At 49.4% G+C, this 18571-nt stretch overlaps 2 protein-coding genes across 3 annotated transcripts in view; both read left to right on the top strand.

Moving 5' to 3' along the window:
• The window catches only part of RBBP5 (RB binding protein 5, histone lysine methyltransferase complex subunit), a 35333-nt gene extending 26609 nt beyond the window's left edge, over positions 1–8724 (top strand). Inside the window, exons 11-14 of one of the 2 annotated variants that reach the window (XM_032878428.1) lie at positions 11–80; positions 463–692; positions 1765–1842; positions 7730–8724. In XM_032878428.1, coding sequence (XP_032734319.1) covers positions 11–80; positions 463–692; positions 1765–1842; positions 7730–7758 — 407 coding nt within the window. In that variant the 3' untranslated portion in view covers positions 7759–8724. Of the gene's footprint in view, positions 1–10; positions 81–462; positions 693–1764; positions 1957–7729 lie in introns of both variants that reach the window. The other variant, XM_032878427.1, reaches the window with a different exon arrangement.
• Positions 8725–11279: 2555 nt separating this feature from the next.
• TMEM81 (transmembrane protein 81) lies at positions 11280–12324 on the top strand. Its single transcript, XM_032878429.1, has one exon. The coding sequence runs from the start codon at positions 11331–11333 to the stop codon at positions 12177–12179; it is 849 nt and encodes a 282-aa protein (XP_032734320.1). The 5' UTR covers positions 11280–11330; the 3' UTR covers positions 12180–12324.
• Positions 12325–18571: the final 6247 nt, after the last annotated feature.

Raw genomic sequence — 18571 nt, 5'->3', positions numbered from 1 at the left:
TTTCTTGCAGGGGCTGACGCTGCCGAGGACGAGGAGGTCGATGTCACCAGTGTGGACCCGATTGCCGCCTTCTGTAGCAGGTGAGCCGCCTCTGCAGGCAAGGCCGCGGGGCGCTCCTCCCTCTCCCGCTCGGGCCCTGGTGTACGGCTCGCCTCGCCCGTCTGTGCTCCGTTCGTTAGTTCAAAGTGAGAACTCCTTTGGTGTACAAGAAATCCCTTCCCTTTTCCCCTCAAAGAAAATCTGAAGAACTGAGATAATTCATTTATACCATTTATTTTTGCTACTGATTTTGTTATTCCTATTGTCTGATTTTCTTTTACTCATCTTGGCTTTCTTAAAATTCTAGATCCATACCTGTTGCTTATGGTTAATATAGGTGATTCTGCCCTAGAGGAAGGGTTCATGGTTTAAGCAACTGTCTCCTCTTTTTTCCAATCCCTTGCCTGATCCTGTTCCCAATAGTGATGAAGAGCTGGAAGATTCAAAGGCTCTATTATATTTACCCATTGCCCCTGAGGTAGAAGATCCAGAAGAAAATCCTTATGGCCCCCCACCGGATGCGGTCCAAACCTCCCTGATGGATGAAGGGGCTAGTTCAGAGAAGAAGAGGCAGTCTTCAGCAGACGGGTCCCAGCCACCGAAGAAGAAACCCAAAACAACCAATATAGAACTTCAAGGAGTACCTAATGATGGTAAGGGCTGCGTCTTCTCCCTGTTTCCCTGGTAGACATCACTTCTTGCTCTCCAGCACAGTCGTAATTTCTCATTGGAGTGATTTTTACCTCGAAGGAAATTTCCCTGGAGTCTTTTTTTTTTTTTTTTTTTTTTTAATAACTCCTTACACTTTGTAATGATTTCACCTGCTTTCACTTCTCCTTTAAAATGGAGACATTGTGCCTTCGGGTACTTGGTTAAATGACAGCATGACATCTTCTGACCTCTGGCTCCGAGTTTGTTTCATTACACCATCTTTTCTTTTCTGTAGAGTGGTTTTATGGGGTGGTAAAGTACTGGTCATACCTGGATAATCTCTTCATTCTTCCTCCCTGCCTTTACATTCTGTCTCTAGAAGCTTTTATTCTCACCTCTTGGGGTAGGTTGTGGGGTGTGTGTGTGTGTGTGTGTGTGTGTGTGTGTGTTTGCCACTGACCATCCTCCTCTGTCTTTCCGCTGGCCGCGGTCCGTTCATTACACAGCTCCATGTTTCCCTGATTGCTGCTGGCGCACCTGCTGGTTTCAGGCGCTGCTGTGTGTATGCGCCACTGCTGAGTGTCACATCCACTCCGCAGGCTGTTTCACTGTCTCTGCTTTACAAAGGAGAAAATTTAGGCTGGGAGAGGTCAGGTGGCTTGCCCAAGGTCTAGGGAAGTGGAAGAGTCAGGACTGTCGCCCTGGTTGGCCTGGATCCGAGGCCCCCCTCCCTTTCTGTTCTCGCCTGCCAGTGACCGCGAGCGTTCCTGGTATGGCTCAGTGTGACCCCTTATCCCTGTGTGTCTCAGCTGCCTTTTTGGTGAGAGCTACTGTGGCAGGTCGTGGAGGCCACGTGTGCCCTTTGGCCAAGCGACCGTTTCTCATTCAGCAGCCACTCTTTTCACAGTTTTATGACTAGTAAGTGTCCACTTCTCTCCGAATATCAAGGAGTCTGGGGCAGGAGGGCGCCAGTTTTTGCTCCCAGGGAGTCATGGCATGCGGCCCTGTGCCTGGATGGGGTGCTGGGATGAGTGGTGTGTGGATCCCTTCCCGTGCCTCTCTGTCCTTTTACAGAAGTCCATCCACTACTGGGTGTGAAGGGGGATGGCAAATCCAAGAAGAAGCAAGCAGGCCGGCCTAAAGGATCAAAAGGTAAAGAGAAAGATTCTCCATTTAAACCGAAACTCTACAAAGGGGACAGAGGTTTACCTCTGGAAGGATCAGCGAAGGGTAAAGTGCAGGCGGAGCTCAGCCAGCCGTTGGCAGGTAAGGACACACTGGGAGTGCTGTCTGGCTTGCTTCGCGGCCTTGCTTTGTACAGCCCCGACTCCGTTTAGCTGCAGCCTTTCCTTCCTTCCCTCCTTTTCCCGCTGGTAGACTTCCGCAGAGTGTTAGCCTGACACTGAGGGTAGGCTAAACAGATTTGGCTTAATTCAGTGGCTCTTAACCTGGGGTCCATCAGTAAGTTTCCGGGAGTCTATTTTCCTCTGATACTGCCCACAGATACTGTATGAATATTTTTGTGGGGAAGACGCCCATTTTGTCTTTCTTTAAACTGGTCAAATCCCAGAGGTGGTGGCTCTTTCTCCGTCGTCTAGAAGCAGTAACAAAAACTTGTCAGTAGTACCATCATGTTAAGGAAGAAGGTGAAATGTTTTTCCAAATAGGAGATTATTACCAAAAAGACAGCAGTTACAGTATCCGTGTAGCTTCTTAACACCTGCGCCTTTGAAACTTTCGGAGTTCTGTCACTTTTATAAGATTGAGGGGGTTTATTGGGGGACGGAGAACAATTTTAATTTCCTGTCAAATACTTGTGAATGTAGGCTAGATGGTCTCTTGTTTGGAAAATAGTAATCAAGTGGAGTCCATTTCTTTTCTGACATCAACGGCCTTTGGAAAATGTTGTTCTGTGTACAAGCCCTGCTTTAGTGAAAACAGTGCTCTTGGTTTCCCGTGGCTAGCTCAGTAGACTTAGGGACAGGACTGATCAGCTACCAGCGGTTGTACTCAGGTTTTTTTCCTCTTGCTTTAAAATATTCAACTTCAGGGTGTGACCCCCGGTGTGCTGATGGGACACATGACTAGAACGTGCAACGGCTCCTTGTTTGAGGTCCACCCGCAATCAGTTAATCGTGGAACATGAATTCCCTTCTGTCAGGAATCTAAGCCTACTCAGTGACTCACTTTGAGTAATTCTACCTCACATGTGCTAGATTCAGGTGTTCATGACCAACACATGGCACAGAGCACCAGCGTGTTTCAACACCAGTATTTACGGTGTTCCACTGGTAACCAGTCCGCACGTCCACACTGAGTCCACTTAAGGCTCTCTATATATTTTAAAATAGCTGGGAAGAGTTACATGGCTATTGCCAACAAAGATTGCAGGTCAGTAATAGATTAATGTCAAAAAAAAAAAAAAGAAGATCCCCTCTATAACCTCTTTTTTTGTACAAGCATATGCCAGTACAGAAAAACATGGTTTAAATTGAAATAGATTCTACTGGCTTAAAGAGAGCTGAAATGCTTCAGGGTGATTTAAAAAGTGGCCAGAGGGACGCCTGGTGGCTCAGTCAGTTAAGCATCCGACTCTTGATCTCAGCTCAGGTCTTGATCCAGGGTTGTGAGTTCAAGCCCCGCCGTTGGGCTCCATGCTGGGCATGAGGCCCACTTAAAGATCAATAAATAAATAAGATATGGCCAAACGTACTGAATTAATTGAAATATTATAGGTCATAGTCTCTTAGCTTCTTCAGAACCTGTGAGTAATTAATCATTTGCTTTTTAATAGTATGGGTATGGCCTATAAACCATTTAAAAGTTTTTGGAAACTCACATTTTCCTCCCTTTAATACAGTGTTCTAGTACAGTGACTTTTTTTTTTTTTTAAGATTTTATTTTATTTATTTATTTGACAGACGGAGATCACAAGTAGGCAGAGAAGCAGGCAGAGAGAGAGGAGGAAGCAGGCTCCCTGTTGAGCAGAGAGCCCGATGCGGGGCTCGATCCCAGGACCCTGGGACCACAACCCAAGCCAAAGGCAGAGGCTTTAAACCACTGAGCCACCCAGGCGCCCCATGACTTTTAATTATAGTTGATGCAGGCAGTATCTTTGGCCTTCCCCAAGGGGTTTACCATGAATCGCTGTCAGATTTTAGAGCACAGAGTGTAAGAGCAGTGGTGTTTTCCTAGCTGTACTTCAGGAATGTCTAAATGAGAGTCAGCATCAAATGTGGGGAAGTTTAGTCAGCCATCTTTATTTCCTAAAATTCTCCTAATACTGAATAGTTGCAGTGAAATTTTGAGTTGTATGTAAAATAGACACTTCAATCTTAGAAGTCAGCGTTTCGAGCTCCGAGCAAGAGTGCATGCCAGGATCTAGGGCCCATTAGAAGTATATTCCTGCTCACTTTGCTGACAAGGTTAAATGAGGTTCTGATCTCAGTAAAGGCTAAAAGCTGTATCTTGAAGGGCAGAGTGCTGTAAACTAGACTCTGACTTTGTGTGGTATTTTTATCGGGTGCTTGAGTTGACCAGCTTTAGTGAGAGGCAGCTGTTTCAATGGCTTCACCCTTTAAAGCGACTAGAGACTTCTAGGTTCCAGGCCAGGGGGATGGTACCCCCTTATGACCACGCACACACACACACACACACACACAGAACAGCTGCCTAGAGGACGCAGACATCTCACCAGCTTCTTGAGACCCTGTGCAGGACGCGCTTCCCCACATAAACCACTTCCTTCCTCCCATTTTTCTCCTTGCTTCTCTGACCCTGTTCCTTGACCTTTTCCTGAATGGAAATCTCCAGAACTGCAGTGGCCAGATTAAACCAGAGAGTGCTGAGAGGCAGGATTTTTAAAAAACCTCAGATCAGGGACATCATAGTTTCTTCCCTCCCCAGGGCTGCCTCCAGTGTCAGGGACTGGCTGCGGCGTGGGCTGGAGCTTTGCGGAGGCTGCTTGTCCCACGTGGTGACACTGGGTGTCTCATAACTCCCGTCAGACCTCTGAGTTTCGGGACAACCTCCTATCTCTTGTGTGGCATTCTCAGGGCAAAAGTGGTACCTCACCTGGTGCCGTGGTCGGCCTGGAGGGTCCAGAGCAGGCAAAGGCTGGCTGGCCCAGGCTGTTGATTTTCACTTGGTTCTCCTGCCATGCTTCCCTGCAAAGGCCACTGAGGTTTAAAAAAAAAAAAAAAAAAAAAAAGTTGAGTTCTATAGTCACTTCAGAGATTTCCCGTAAAAAGCGGTCTGCGGTCGCTGTAGGTTTTCCGGGAGAGGGAAAGACACGAAACTTGATCCAGAGTGCCGGAGGTCGAAGCGTCTTCAAAAATCAATTCCGTCTGAAGGTTGTGTCTGCACATTCAAGGCTCGGCGGATCCGCCTCTGCCCCAACCTCTGCCCCCACCTCTGCCCCTGTGCCCTACCTTTCCATTAGAGCTGAATCGTTCGCAAGGGATTGTAGGCATGGGCTGTGCCGTTGGTCAGTCTAGATCAGTGGCAGCGGTTCGTCAAGATCTGCAGTTGACCGGTGACCGGTTACAGAAGGAGCTCTGGGGTAAGCCCCCCCAGGCCCTGACAGGGCAGGCACAGTCTGTCGCACAGTGCCGCAGGAGCTTACGTGGGAAGACTGGGAGAGACACAGACCTCTGCAGAGATAATCTGGCCTTCTGGAACCTGGACTACAGAAAATTCTTCCCCATCAAATAGCTCATCTGTGTTAGCTGCCTTCAGGGGACCCGCGTCCATGAAGACACACGGCTGATGCATGAGGACCCCTCAGCGAAGCTTGCCGAGTGCGGGCAGCCCTGAGCTTGGGACCCTTCGGAGAGGCCAGACCAACGTCGTCAGCGCCATCTCTGTGATTCCCCTAAGTTTCCTTACTAGATTCTCTCCAGAAGACAGTCCTCAGAACGGAAACTTGACATTGAGCAGAACCGCCAGGGCGCTTGTCGCCCTGTGAGGGCTCAAGCATTGCTGGAGAACTAGGGCTTCTTGGCAGTAAATGTCACCAGCAGCGAGTGTGACAGAGTTGTGGCCCATCACATACATGGTCTAAAGACCTCTTGGAAAGGAGGGCATGAAGTGGCGTGTGTCTGCCTGCATCTCTTGGGGGTGGCAAAGGCCAGAGCGAGCAGAGACACTGCGTCTGGGGGCGCTTGGACACCATGCGGGTTTCCGTGAGTGTGGCCGTGTCACTGCCCTGGTGCCCGCGCCACCCCAGTCCTCAGCCTCCTCAGTCCGATCATGTTGAGTGCTGGGCAGGGAGTGAGGGTTTTTCCTTACCTCTTCCTTCTCTTTTTTTTTTTTTTAAAACAACCTTTGAAAGACTAATTTATGAACTGCTAAAATCAGATAGCTCATAGGTAGTCTTTCTCATTCTTTGTGATCTTACTGGTGGGCTAAGGAAATATTTGGTAATTTTTGAGAGTTCATATCCAGCATTTTCTTAGGCCACCTTGGCTTTGGCTGCCGTCGGGAGGTACCAGTAACAGCTGCTCATCGTGAGATTAAGTTTTTCTTAATTTTACGTAACTGGAGATTTTCTTTATGTTGCCTCAAAATACTATGGATCCTTGGGGCAAAATTTTAAACAGCCCGGAGCTCTTTTGTTTTGCTGTATTTTACCTACTCATAGTATTATTGCTTGCTGTGGTTTTGGCTTGTTGCCTAATGCCTCAACAGGCCTCTTTTGTTTTTTGGTCTGTCCACATGAATGAGGATGTTACAGAAGCATTAACTGACCTCAGATAATCAGTATAACATACCTCATTAGTCATCTTGAGTGCTCGTTATTAATACTACTGATTTGTGATCAAACCAGTTTTTCCTGTTGTGATTTAGTCTTAAAACATTAATGGTGTATTCATTTTTAAACGGCCTAAAGAAGATTGGTCAGGGTACCTCTGGGCACAGTCAGTCAAACTAGCCTTAATGCAGTCAAGGCACGGTGTCCCGTCCTGCGCAGTAGATGACCCCGCCGCAAGGATTCTTTTAAATAATCAATTCAAGAAGTTGTTATGTTTTATGTTGAGAGATCTGAAAAAGAAGTGCTGAAGAAACTTTTTCTCTTACTGAACTGTATAAAGTTTAAATTTGATTTTTAACAACGTAGCATCTAGAAGAGTTTGTGTCTCCTAATTTCTCATCTGTCCTCAGGCAAATGGGAATATATTTTTATTGCCAGTTTTCATCTGTGCTTGAACTTTTACTTTAAAAGTCGGGTTAAAAGCAAATTTATAAATGGGTATTTTTCTTTTATAACTTGGACAGTTATTTTTTACTCATTTTATAACTACCAAGTGGCATGTTCCCACCCCACCCTACCCACCCCACCCCCCAATTCCGGATGGCACCTGGGAGGGTTTTCTTCACCTTGTTCTCTTCTTACACTTCCTAGTTAATATTTTACAGCAGCCCATTTAAGGATGTCCCCTCAGAGGTTGAACAGCTTCTGTGGAATAATCAGGGAAGTGTTCATTGGATTTTACTATTGAGGATTTTATTTATTGATCAGACATTGGTGCATAGAAATGCCGGCAGTAGGTTTCATTAACATTTCACCATATTGGGATTCTAAGGTGAGGAGAATGTCAGCGAAGGCACAGGGGTGCTTGGAAAAGGGCCTGTTGCGCATTATTATTTAGTGACTGATTAAGCTAATATAGGAAAGATGAAGAGACGTAGCACCCTAGAATTTCCTTTCCTCTCCTTGTTGCACTCCTTGGATTGTAAACCATTTATCGACATGTTGGAGAATGGTTAGCAGTTTAGAAGACGTGTGGAATTCTGAACAGTTTGCCTTTCCCCCCCTTGGGGCAGTCCTGAGGAAAGTGCTAGGATGGGGGTTTGGGATATGGATTATTTGTTGCTTCAGTAAAGAGTAAATGAGAGTTGAGTTGGTTTTAACGTAAAGGGGGAGTTCTTAGCCCACGTGTGCTTGTCGGGCATCATCCAGCATCCGTCATTTCTGTTCTTGCCCGCTGTTGGTTCAAGTTGATGCTAAAAGACGTTTTTTTGTGTCTCCCCTCTTTAGCAGGGGGAGCGATCTCAGAACTGTTATGAAGATGCTTGAAGTGCTTCGTTCTTCCCCACTTTGCCATCATGTGGCCTCTGGACACTGTGGTCAGTCATTTGAGATTGACTTTAATTTAAAACAAAGGCCTCTGCCTCCAACCCAGGAGGTACAAGGAGGGAATCGTCTATTTGAATGAAGAAGTGAATTATGGAAGAAGAGTACGCGGCCCTCCCCTTCAAACATAAGTCCACATAGGCTCTCAGGAATGAGGATTTGTGAAGACGTCACCAGGAGTTTGGACTCATTTAAAATTCAATGCTTAGTTACGTTGCTGGAGAAAAGAGACCAGTTTTGCTCCTCTAACTCTTGTGCCCAGGATCATTTTGACTTGATATTTCCTATCCTATTTGCCTTCCATCCTCCGTGCATGTCCTCAAGTGACTAATTCTCATCTGAAATTTTGCTGCCGGTATCCTAGAGAAACTTCTGTTGCATATTCTGTCTTCCATTTTTGAACTTAACTCTCTCACCAGATACCCTCCTGTATTTCCCTGCTGTGTACGGAGGCTGGGCAGAAAGGAAAGTGCTCGAAAGCTTTCAAGTTTTTGGAAAGGGAAGAAGGATGAGAAAGACCCCCTCTTCTTAACATACCCCATTTTGCTCAAGAAGCTGGGCTGTAAGAGGGTCGAGGTTTTTCTCTGTTTTCCTTTCATGGCATGTTTTCCTCCAGTAGTGGTTCACTCTCAGTAATCATGGTTTCCGAAGAGCACTGGTTTCGTCCATCCGCAGCAAGGAATCATCAGTAGTTCATGTGGCTTCACCTGTGCTGGCGTCCAGAGAGGAAGACAACCTGAGGTGTCTCTCCACAACCTGCTTTTTCATTGGGGTGGGGGAAATCTCCACGAGGATGGAAGTCAAATCGTCCAGAATCAAAGCAGCAGCAACACAGTTCAAATCAAAGATCAAGGAAAAATTGTTTTTTATCATTGCGTGTGGATCTCTGTCCCTTCCTTTCAGTCGGGACAGTGTCCCCTTGTATCCCCGCTCCTTCTCCGTACGACATGTTTTCAGTCTCTTCCTTTCTGTGAAAGGTCGCTTAGCTTTTAAAAATTTTTTTTTTTACTTTCTGCTTCTTGCGTTTGCTGTTCTTTATATACAAGGTAGCAGGTTGGATGGACGAGTACATGAGGTGTATGAGGTGTTTGAAATTCTCGGAGAACCCAGATCCCAGGTGTGCAGGGGGTTCTCTGCAGAGAGCTCTGAGCTGCCCGGAGCTGCCTGACCCAGCCGTCATCGTGGCTGTTGTCGTGGCTGTGGTCGTGGCATCCTCTGAGGATCGTCTCCGTGCTCTTCTCTGTGTAGTCCTCCAGCAGCCAGTGCCCCTGTGGGCCGCCCCGCGAGGGGATTACTTTTTGGATTTTAGGATAGCAATCAAAGTAGACTTACATCAGGAAGAGCCTCTTTCTCCTCCATCTTTTAGAACCAGAATATTCAGTAGTTGAAGTAAGAGCTCCCTGCTAGTCGGTTTCAAAATGCCTGTGTTTTTGGCCGCCACCGCTTTTTTCCTCCCATGCTCTTTTTGTGGATTTCATTTCTTCAGGTCAGACCAGTGGTTGAGATTGGCAGGTGGCTCACTGGACGTGTTTTTTGTTTTGCAAACATTGTTTCCATTCCATTTCTCTGTGTCTGTGCACCGTGGGCTCCATCTTGCACAAACTGTGATACAGAGGGTCTCTGCCTAGCTCCCGTGGGCAGGGTAGCTTGGTGGCCTCTGCTTGTGTGTGCGTTGGGAGGTTGGGAGGTTTCTGCTACGTCCGCCTCCTAAACTGGCTACTGAGAAAATGGGCTTCAGCCCTGTCGGATGGTCTCTGGCAGCAATTCCTAATAATTATTTATGCTTTCGGAATTTTTTTTCGGCTCCTGAAATTTTCTTTCTAGTTTGATTTTTCTCCGTCTGTACAATATGTGCATATTCTCTTCTCTTTTGTTATTCCTTCCCTCCAACCCCACCCCCCCACCCCGCCATTTCGTTTTTTAATGTTCCATAGTTTTGTACAAGAGGAGACTTAGCCTTGGGTTACTTCTTGCTGAAGCTTTAATGCTTTGTAAATAAAATCGGATGTTTATTAAGAACAGGTGTGGATGTTGGTTTTGTGGACGCTGCTTCTGAAACTCAGTAGCCCCTTTTGAGTTGTAGGACAGGAAATCCCGTTTACTGTGCTGATGCTCTATCTTTCTGTGCAGAGAGGCAGACCCGGGAGGGGTAGGGGGTGCTTGGGGAGTGTAGGGTTCTGCCTCTGGACAAGATTATAAATAAACGATTCAAGCAAAGAGTTGGTGTTAAATCACAAAGATCATCTAGGAATGCTCTCTCTCAATTCTTTAACTCCGTTGGTGTATGTAAGTACATAGTAGAGGCCACGGAGCTGGGGGAAACGCATGTGAGGGCATTCCTCCCTTCCAAGGACCTTCCTTAAAGTATAAGTACTGTTAAATTCCTCTTTCTTTGACTTTCCCCCCTAGATTAAATTACTTTCAAACTCATAACGTCTGTTTAAGTCTTTGGTTTTAATCATTGTCACATCTGAGTGTCTACCACTCAGTTTTGGTTTGGTTTGCTCTGAGCCTAATAATCCGTCTTTGAGGTCATAGCTGTTTCCTAGCAACCTTGACCCAAGTGAATGATGGGCTCCTGTGTTCTGTGGAGGTAAGGGAGTAGGCCAAGAGGTGGGCAGGATTATGTATCCCCTCCCCGCAAAAATACCTTCAGCGCCCTTATAAAGGAAGAGTGTCTAGAATGGGGAGAGGGGCTGTATTTGGTATTGTCCATCTTGCCCATAAACATTCGGATTCTAAAAGGGCAGCTTGGTCCTTGTTTCCGTGAATTTTCATTTCTATTTAAAATTCCTTACCCATGAACAGAGTTTCACACCTTATCAAGTGTTTTCATGTACAGTTTATCATTTATTGCCCAAAGTGACCCCCCTGAAGTAGCCAAGGCGGTCTTAATTTACAAAGGAGAAAATAGAAATAGAAATTCAGGAAGGATCAATCACTTGCTTGCCTCCCAGTCCAGAGTTCTTAATCCTTTTTTTACAGAAAGTTTAGGAGCCTTTAAAGTCAATAATAACTTAATGCAAGGTAATTCTCTTTATTTTTTTAGACCTGGTATTTGATTTCTGGGTTAGATTTAATTGGGGTTTTGAAGCTCTTTGATTTGGATCCCATGTTCGGAGAGGAGGGGTGGAGTGAGGAGGAGTAACTTTGCAATGCATTCGAAGTAATTTGGACATTGACCAGAAGCTGAAGTCTCTTTGTCTTTGTCTTCCCAAGAGGGTGGGTTTAAGTTCATGGTAAGGGCTTGGACAGAATGAAGACTGGAGAGGTGGGCACCGGCGAGCAAGAGCTAGTAAAGCAGCAACGTGGTGACTTTTTCCTCTGCCTTGTGGCCTCGCCTGTTCCTAAGGACTGGACCCGTGCCGATCGAGTCACAGTGTGTCCTTGACCACAGGTGCAGCCCATCTTTTGACGTTGAGGGAGCTCCTGCATCAAAGGAATGGAGTGATGATGTAGAGGATTCGCCGAGGACAGCTCGGGTGCCAGCTGACAGTGGGGAGACATGAGGACCTCGGCCGCTGGTTTCCTCCTTGGGAGCCTGGTGTTGGCCTTTGGTCTGCCTTTGGTGGTGACTTCACCGAAAACACTGGCCATCCCAAAGAAACTGCAGCAAGCCGTGGGGAGGGTTATTGTCAATGCCACCACCTGCACGGTCACCTGTGGCCTTGGCTATAAGGAAGAGACGGTCTGCGAGGTGGGCCCTGATGGCGTGAGAAGGAAGTGTGTTTCTCAGCGCTTGGAGTGTCTGATGAACTGGGTCTGCGGGATGCTCCACTTCACCGTCCACAGAGGGAAGGCGTTCGAGCTGAGCTGCCTGAATTCAGACATCCTGCAGGTGGGGAAGGAGGCTTTCCGGTTCACCTGGAGGCTGGCTCGCGGCATCATCTCAACTGACGATGAAATCTTCAAACCCTTCCGGGCCAGTTCGCACTTGGTGAAGTTTGAGTCTATTCAGGAGTATGACTCTGGGACATACCGGTGCGATGTGCAGCTATTAAGGAACTTGAAATTTGTCAAGAGGCTCTATTTCGGGCTGCGGGTCCTTCCCCCTCACTTGGTGAACCTGAATTTCCATCAGTTCCTTACTGAGAATCAGAAGTTAGTCGATCAGGGTCTGGAAGTGAATCTGGACAACAGTTCTAAGCCTCAGCACCCACCGTGGAAAAAGAAGGTGGCCATAGCCTTGGGAGTAGGAATCGCCAGTGGAGTGGTTGGTGGCGTGTTGCTGGTCATTGCCCTCGGCAGCGGCCTGAGGCTGATGCATGGCAGTGATGGCCTCGAGTCCTTCAAAGCCTTCCTCTGGAAAGGCTGGCTGTCCAGGAACCCGGACCAGTTTAGAAAGCCAGGCTAGCTTTTTAAAGGAGTATCTGGCGGTCTGATTGTGGCCTGGCTAGGAGGGAGGGCTTCCACTGCCCCAAGAGTGGGGCACATAGAGAGGGGCAACGTCATGGGAGTGCACTGGGCAACGTTCCAGATGGATCTCTTCCTGATCTTCCTACCACGAGGCCCGCAAAAAGCCTAACCCTAGGCACCACCGCTGCTCCTGGGGAGAGTTCTGGCTTCTAAGCTTGCATTCACGATCTCTTAGAACTTGACGCCTCTCTGCCTCCGTCCCTTCTTCTGAGCAGTATAATCTTGTAGAAGGACATGTAAACAGCTTTCCTAGTGGAAGCCGTTTTCTCCTCTTCAATAAAAATCATTCACAGTAGCTGCTTGCAGACCTCACCTTCTCTGTTCTTTAGTTAAAAATCTCTTCCAACTGTTTGAGTGGCCCCCTGATCAGTCCAGCTTTCCTTTTCCTCCGACTTCTCAGAACAGACATTGCCCCCATTGCTTTGTAGAAAGACATATGCCCTCGTGTGGCGGAGCCAAGGCCTCTGACCTGGGTATGGTAACGGTCACTAAATGTTTTAAGTTGCCCCTTCTGTACTTCCTGGGCGAACCGTCTGTGTTCAGCGTTAAGCTGATTCTTGGCGGATCACTGGATTCTCTGTCCGGTAGCTTTCCCCTGATGGTTTCTCTACTTGCTCGCTGCTCCTCTCCTCGCTCTTCCAGTGCCCACAGAGAAGTCAAGTGTGTTGGTTTCTTAGAGCCGCCAAGGCCACCAAAGGAAGAACTAAGACCTTCCTACCTCCATAGGAAATCAGTCCCAAGACCCACAGAGGCCATTCAGACTGTGTGAGATAATCAGCCTGTGGGGTTGTCAGGGCAAAGGCTCTTGGCCACCAGCTGAGCTAATTCTGAGAGAATTGGAGCATTTCTTCCCCCTCACTTTCCTCCAGCTGCACACGTGGCAGTGGACGTGAGGACTTGGGCTAGCGGTTGTCTTCTCTAGCTGTGTGTCTGAGTCAACCCGGATGAGCTTTTGAAGAATGAGATGCCTGAACCCCAATTCCAAGGATGCTAATAGGATCACTTTGAATTATGGCTGATGGCTGTCTGTTGGTCTACTGTTAAATATAATTTCAAGGGTGCGTGACTGGCTCAGTCGGCGGAGCGCGCGACTCTTGATCTCAGGATTGTGATTTCAGTCCCCCATGTTGGGCATAGAGCTTAATTTTTAAAAAAGTTAAAATAGGGGCTCCTGGGTGCCTCAGTGGGTTAAAACCTCTGCCTTTGGCTCAGGTCATGATCTCAGGGTCCTGGGATGGAGTCCCGCTTCCGGCTCTCTGCTCAACAGGGAGACTGCTTCCCTCTCTCTCTGCCTGCCACTCTGCCTCCTTGTGATCTCTGTCTGTCAAATAAATAAATCTTAAAAAAAAAAAAAAGTTAAAATAATTTCAACCCCAAAGAGAAGTGGAAAGAAAAATTTGATGACGACCCATAGATTCTCTACTTAAACTCACCAATTGTGAATGTTTTTCTACGTTTATCTGACTTTACTGATGCTGACTTTACTGAACCACTTGTGAGTTAGTCCCAGACTTTGTGACCCTTTACTCCGAAATCACATATGCGTCTGCTAACAAAGACGTTCTCCTATAGGACTACCGTGTCTCCATCCCACCTGAGAAAATGAACAGTCCCCTAATCTTACGTATGGTTGATACTTCATCTTCCTGGCTTCTGAAATCTTAGTGCCTTTTCATTGTTGATCCAGGATCAAGGGAAGCTTCACAGACCACGTTTGGTGGTTTCTCTTCAGTCTTATTTTACAAGAGACCACCTGCATTTTGTTGTTGTTCATGACATTGATTTTATTGAAGAGTCAAGCTGGTTGTCTTGGGTAGTGACCCACGAGCCAGGTTCGTCATGGTAACATGATTAGGTTCCCGAGGAACAGATCTTCCACAGTTTGACCACAGTCCCCCACAGACGGTGTGTGCTCCCTGCATGGCCTCAGGCACCTGGTGTCGGGCTGGCTCACTCCTGCTAAGTGTGGTGATTTGGTTAAGGTGCCGACTGCCAGGTCTCTCCAAAGGTGTATATTTTTTCCTCTTGTAATTAGTCATTTGTTGGTGGGGGGTACTTTGTGACATTCCTAATAATCACTAATGCCTTAGGATCCGTTCATGATCTTGTGTATTGCCTGCCGGGGGCTGTAGAATGGCGATGCTAATGTGCCCTGCTCTGGTCATTATCCTGCGTCTTTTCTGTAAAAGAGCTGCCCTTGTTATTTGTGTGATCTCCATGGATTATCTTTTTTAGCAAATCATGTATAATCCATGCCTGTTGTCCTGAATTTGATGCTGAAATCGTCTCCAGTTTGGGCTGGTGGGAGCCCTTCAAGCTAGCTCTTCTTGTCCTTCCGCTGTGGCCCTGCTTGACCTGGATCATGTCCTTGCTTTCTAGAACAAGACATCTCACATCCATATCGGGACTTTGTTTTCTCCAAACCCAAACCTGCGGTTTCTCCAAGGGCTTCTGGTTCCCTTTTTAGTGTGGGGAGTAGCGTTCAGGAGGCAAGGTCTGGGTGCTGAGTGTGCTCACTGCCCCCGGGGAGTCATACTGTTAGGCCCTTTCAGTGTCCCAGATCCACATAAATCCGCTCAAAGCATCTCTGTGTTTCAGAAGTTCTGTAGGTAATTCTGCTAGAGAGTGGAGATGGAGGACCACTGGCCTCGGCCCATGTGTAGTTTACAATTAACGACTGATCTTATTTTGGAAAGATCTTAGATTTTCCACACATTCTTTCCCCCATTCTCTCCAGCTCAGAGGGGTTGGGTTTCAGCAGACCCGGATTCTGGGCACGGTTCTGCTGTCCACCGCGTAGTGGAGCAGGCAGGCTGACCCCCGTGAATGGGAGGGTCCGATGGGAGCGGTGCTGTGCCTGGAAGGGTGCTGCATGCTGTGAGGGAACGGACAGGAGGGGTCAGAGGTCACCAAAGACCTCAGTGCAGCCCCGGGCACTTTGCTCAAGCACGCGGGAGAGCGCTTGCTAGTCTTGATGATAAAACAGTATCTTTGATCTAATGAACTCAGTGCGGTGTGGCTGGGGAGGGAGGAGGACGGAAGGGGTCAGTTCCCCCTTTTCCAGCAGAAGAGCCAGACCCACGAGGAGCCAAGGAGCTGGTCTGATATCTGGTGCAAGCTGGCAGGGACACATGGGATGGGATAATGTGCAGCTCTGGGCTCACAGCCCTCTGTGCTGGGGGCTCGTAAAATTTTGACTCTCAGAATGTGAAGGGATTAAACAGGAAAGGGGGGAAATAAAAACCAAACCCTCCGATGTGTCAGTAAAGACAAGAACTCCGTTCAGTTCATTGAATTCTGGGTCTGCCTCTGGAGGGAGGGTCGAGGACATGCTGAGTAAAATTTGGGTTCTAGACTGGCCAGTGCTCCCAAGGGGGGAGGAATTAGCCTATTGTCCTGCTACCCAAGCCGCCCCCCCACCCTGGGGAGGGGGGTCCCCGTGGGCCTGGGCCGCTGCTGCTGAGCACTGAGAGCAGGGGCTCTGCTCCCTTCATCACCGTCCTCCCGGACACGGAGCCCTGCCCGCTCTGCACGGAAGAGCTCAGTCACACGGCTGTCTGTGTGCATGTGTGTCGCTGTGCACGTATGTCCGCGACGAATGTTTGTTGAATGCAGGAGAGGACACTGCCGCTGTCAAATGGGAGTAGGAATTCCCACCCTCCTGGCTGCTGAGAGCGGAGACGAGAGGCACCTTCTTGCTAGGTGGGGGTCAGTCACTGTGTGCCCGCGGGAGGAAGGCTTCCCTTTGGTACCGTTGAGTCACTGCTGTCCGATGTCTTAACAACCAGGGAAGCCTGAAGAGGTGCCGTCCACGAGCACCGTTTACGCCCGGTTGGCAGGTGAAGGCAGCACAAGGCCTGCTTCCGGCCTGCGCAGCCCGCCTTACGCTCCCACGGCCTCATGCTTCCCCCTCCCAGGCCGGCACGACGCAGCAGGGGACAGTGGCTGGGACTTCCTTGGAGCTGACCGTGTGAAGGGGGCAGGCATCAGCCACAGCCTGGGTTAGAGAACAGGACAGGCCGTGGGCTCCAGCCGGACGATAAAGACCCACGCGCGGCAGGAGCCGGCCGCCCCAGCACGCTGAGAAATCATCTTTATTTAAGCACTGCCACTACCAGAGCCAATAAATAACTACCGTCACAACAAGTACAAGAGAGGCGAACAACAGGCTGGCCGACGTGGTTCCCGTCCCAACAAAGACGGGGTCCGGTCAGGGGCGTCTGATGGAGCCCTAGCCCTCGCCCAGCCGTGAGCCTAATTCAGCAGGCCCTGGATGGGGTTGGGTAAGTTGGAGTCTGGGGGCCGAGCCAGGGTGTACCCCATCGAAGGGCGCTAGGCTCCCTGGGGCTCGGGGCAGTTCTCTGGCCTATTTTTCCTCCCTGCTCCAGTTTCCCTTTACTATCCTGCCTTCTCAAAGCCTACGACCCTATATACAGCTACTGGACACCTCTTTCCATGGAGCTTCTAGAAGTCCCTTACGATTGCCCACCTAATCCCTCACACCCCTCCAGGAGCCTCTCCCGCAACCTCGTTCATCCCATTACAACACCCAGCTTAGGTCTGACCTTGGGAAACAGGGCACCACACCTGGGCCTCGGAACCAGGTTTGAGGCTAACGCTCGTCCGGCAGCGCTAGCCCGCCCCTCCAGCTGGTGGTCCCATTCTGAGCCCGGAAGAGAAAAGAGAGTCCTCTAGGTGGGGAGGAGATGAAGGGAGTTAAACATCCTTAGCCTGCGGGGATTCTTGCCTCGAGGAGCCTCCGTGGCCCCGGGGGCTGCTGAGAAACGTTTGCCACGAAGGAATGCCCGAGGCGAGCCTCCCCACTTCATAATGGTGACTGGGGTCATTACCCCTCCGGGACAGGGCCGAAGCAGGACGGAGCGCCAAGACTCTTCCTGAGCTGACCTCAGAATCATGGTCCTGGAAGGACGCTCAAGGGCATCCGCTCACCCTCCAGACTTCAGCGGGCCCAGACCCCAGATCGACAGCCGTCAGAATTCCCCAGTGTTTCCCTAGAAAAGGAAGCAGCCTCTCCATCCCTCATCCCGGGCTCTCCTTACAGCCGCTCTTCCTGATGTCTGACCTCAGGTTCTCCTGTTATTTCTATCAAAAAGAGCCCCTCCTCGTGGCCTTTTCTGTTCCCTGGCCCATCTCTGTCCTTTGGCAGCCTGAATGGGAGTGGATAACCTGACCTTGCTGGCCCCCAAGCCCCGAGCAGGAGAGAGCTCCTGTCCCTGTGAGGGCGAGGTATACATCGAGACTGTTAGAGCAATGAGGACCAAGTAGCCAAGACCTGGGGGCAGAGGGCCCTGTAGGCTGAACCCGAATGTATGCAGAACAGAGAGACTGTCCCCCACGGCCCCGAGGCCGTCTGCAGGCTGTCTCTGTCCCTAGTCCTCAAGGCACTTACTGGCCACTAAGCTGTGCAGGGCAGTACTTGTCTGTGGCTCTTCCTGTTGTCGCCTCCTCCCAGGCTTAGTGAGTGGGAGAGAAGAGATCCAGAATCAAGTCCTGACCACAGCAGGCTCGAGACTCAGCCCGAGCGAGCAGAGAAGGTGGAAATCAGAGGCCCCCCCGGGCAGGCAGGGGCTCTTCTGTATAACGCCACCTCAGCCGAGGACTGTTCTGTTTTATACACTTGCATGACCTCCAGTCACCCTCTGTCTCACTGGGCCTGCATCCGTCCCTGGCCTGACACCTGAGGCTCCCGGCACACGAGTTTCGGCACAGCTCTGCATACCCTTAGCAAGTTCTGGGCTGAGTTTTCTAGTTAAAAGCCCTTGCTAGGTTTTCCAGACAGTCTGCTCTCCTCTCCTTTGCCAAGGGGCCTCGTTAGAACAGAGGTTCTTACTTGCGAGTGTCTTTTGCCGCAAGCAAGCTCAGGAACATCAGCGTCCCGCTCCCTGGTGAGGCCCTGTGCCGGCTCAGCCTTCCCGCCCCAACATCTACACATCCCGTCCCCCTGCTTCCCCTGCCACAGCCCCAGGCAGTGAGGAAAGACTCAGCTAAGCCTTGGAGGAAGGCTGATTTTTACCCTCCGCATCCCCTTTCTGATGGAACTGGGGACCAGGAAGGGGTCTCTGCATTCAGAGTGCGGTCACTTAGCTGAGCCCCCAGCACCTCGCCTGGAGAGGGGGCAGGAGGGCGGGAGCAGGTGCGGAGGGTTTGGTCAGTGGCTCAGGGGCTCCAGGCCCGGGCCAGGGGCGGGATGGTGGGTGCAGCGGTAGCCCGGAGAAGGGGTGTGAGCTAACGTTTTTAAAAAATCGTAGCGGGTAAACATCAACAGAAACCTGCCCAGGAAAATAGAGCAGGACTTAAAAGTTAAAAACC

The sequence above is a fragment of the Lontra canadensis genome, unplaced genomic scaffold (genome assembly GCF_010015895.1).
Source record: "Lontra canadensis isolate GAN:19392208 unplaced genomic scaffold, GSC_riverotter_1.0 scaffold63, whole genome shotgun sequence".
In the NCBI taxonomy this organism is placed as follows: domain Eukaryota; kingdom Metazoa; phylum Chordata; class Mammalia; order Carnivora; family Mustelidae; genus Lontra; species Lontra canadensis.
Note: the sequence above shows the minus strand (reverse complement) of the source record. Positions and strands in the feature narration are given on the sequence as shown.

What these genes read in the sequence shown, in the direction of transcription:
- TMEM81 (XM_032878429.1), top strand. Translation starts at nt 11,331, where the DNA reads ATGAGGACCTCGGCCGCTGGTTTCCTCCTTGGGAGCCTGGTGTTGGCC.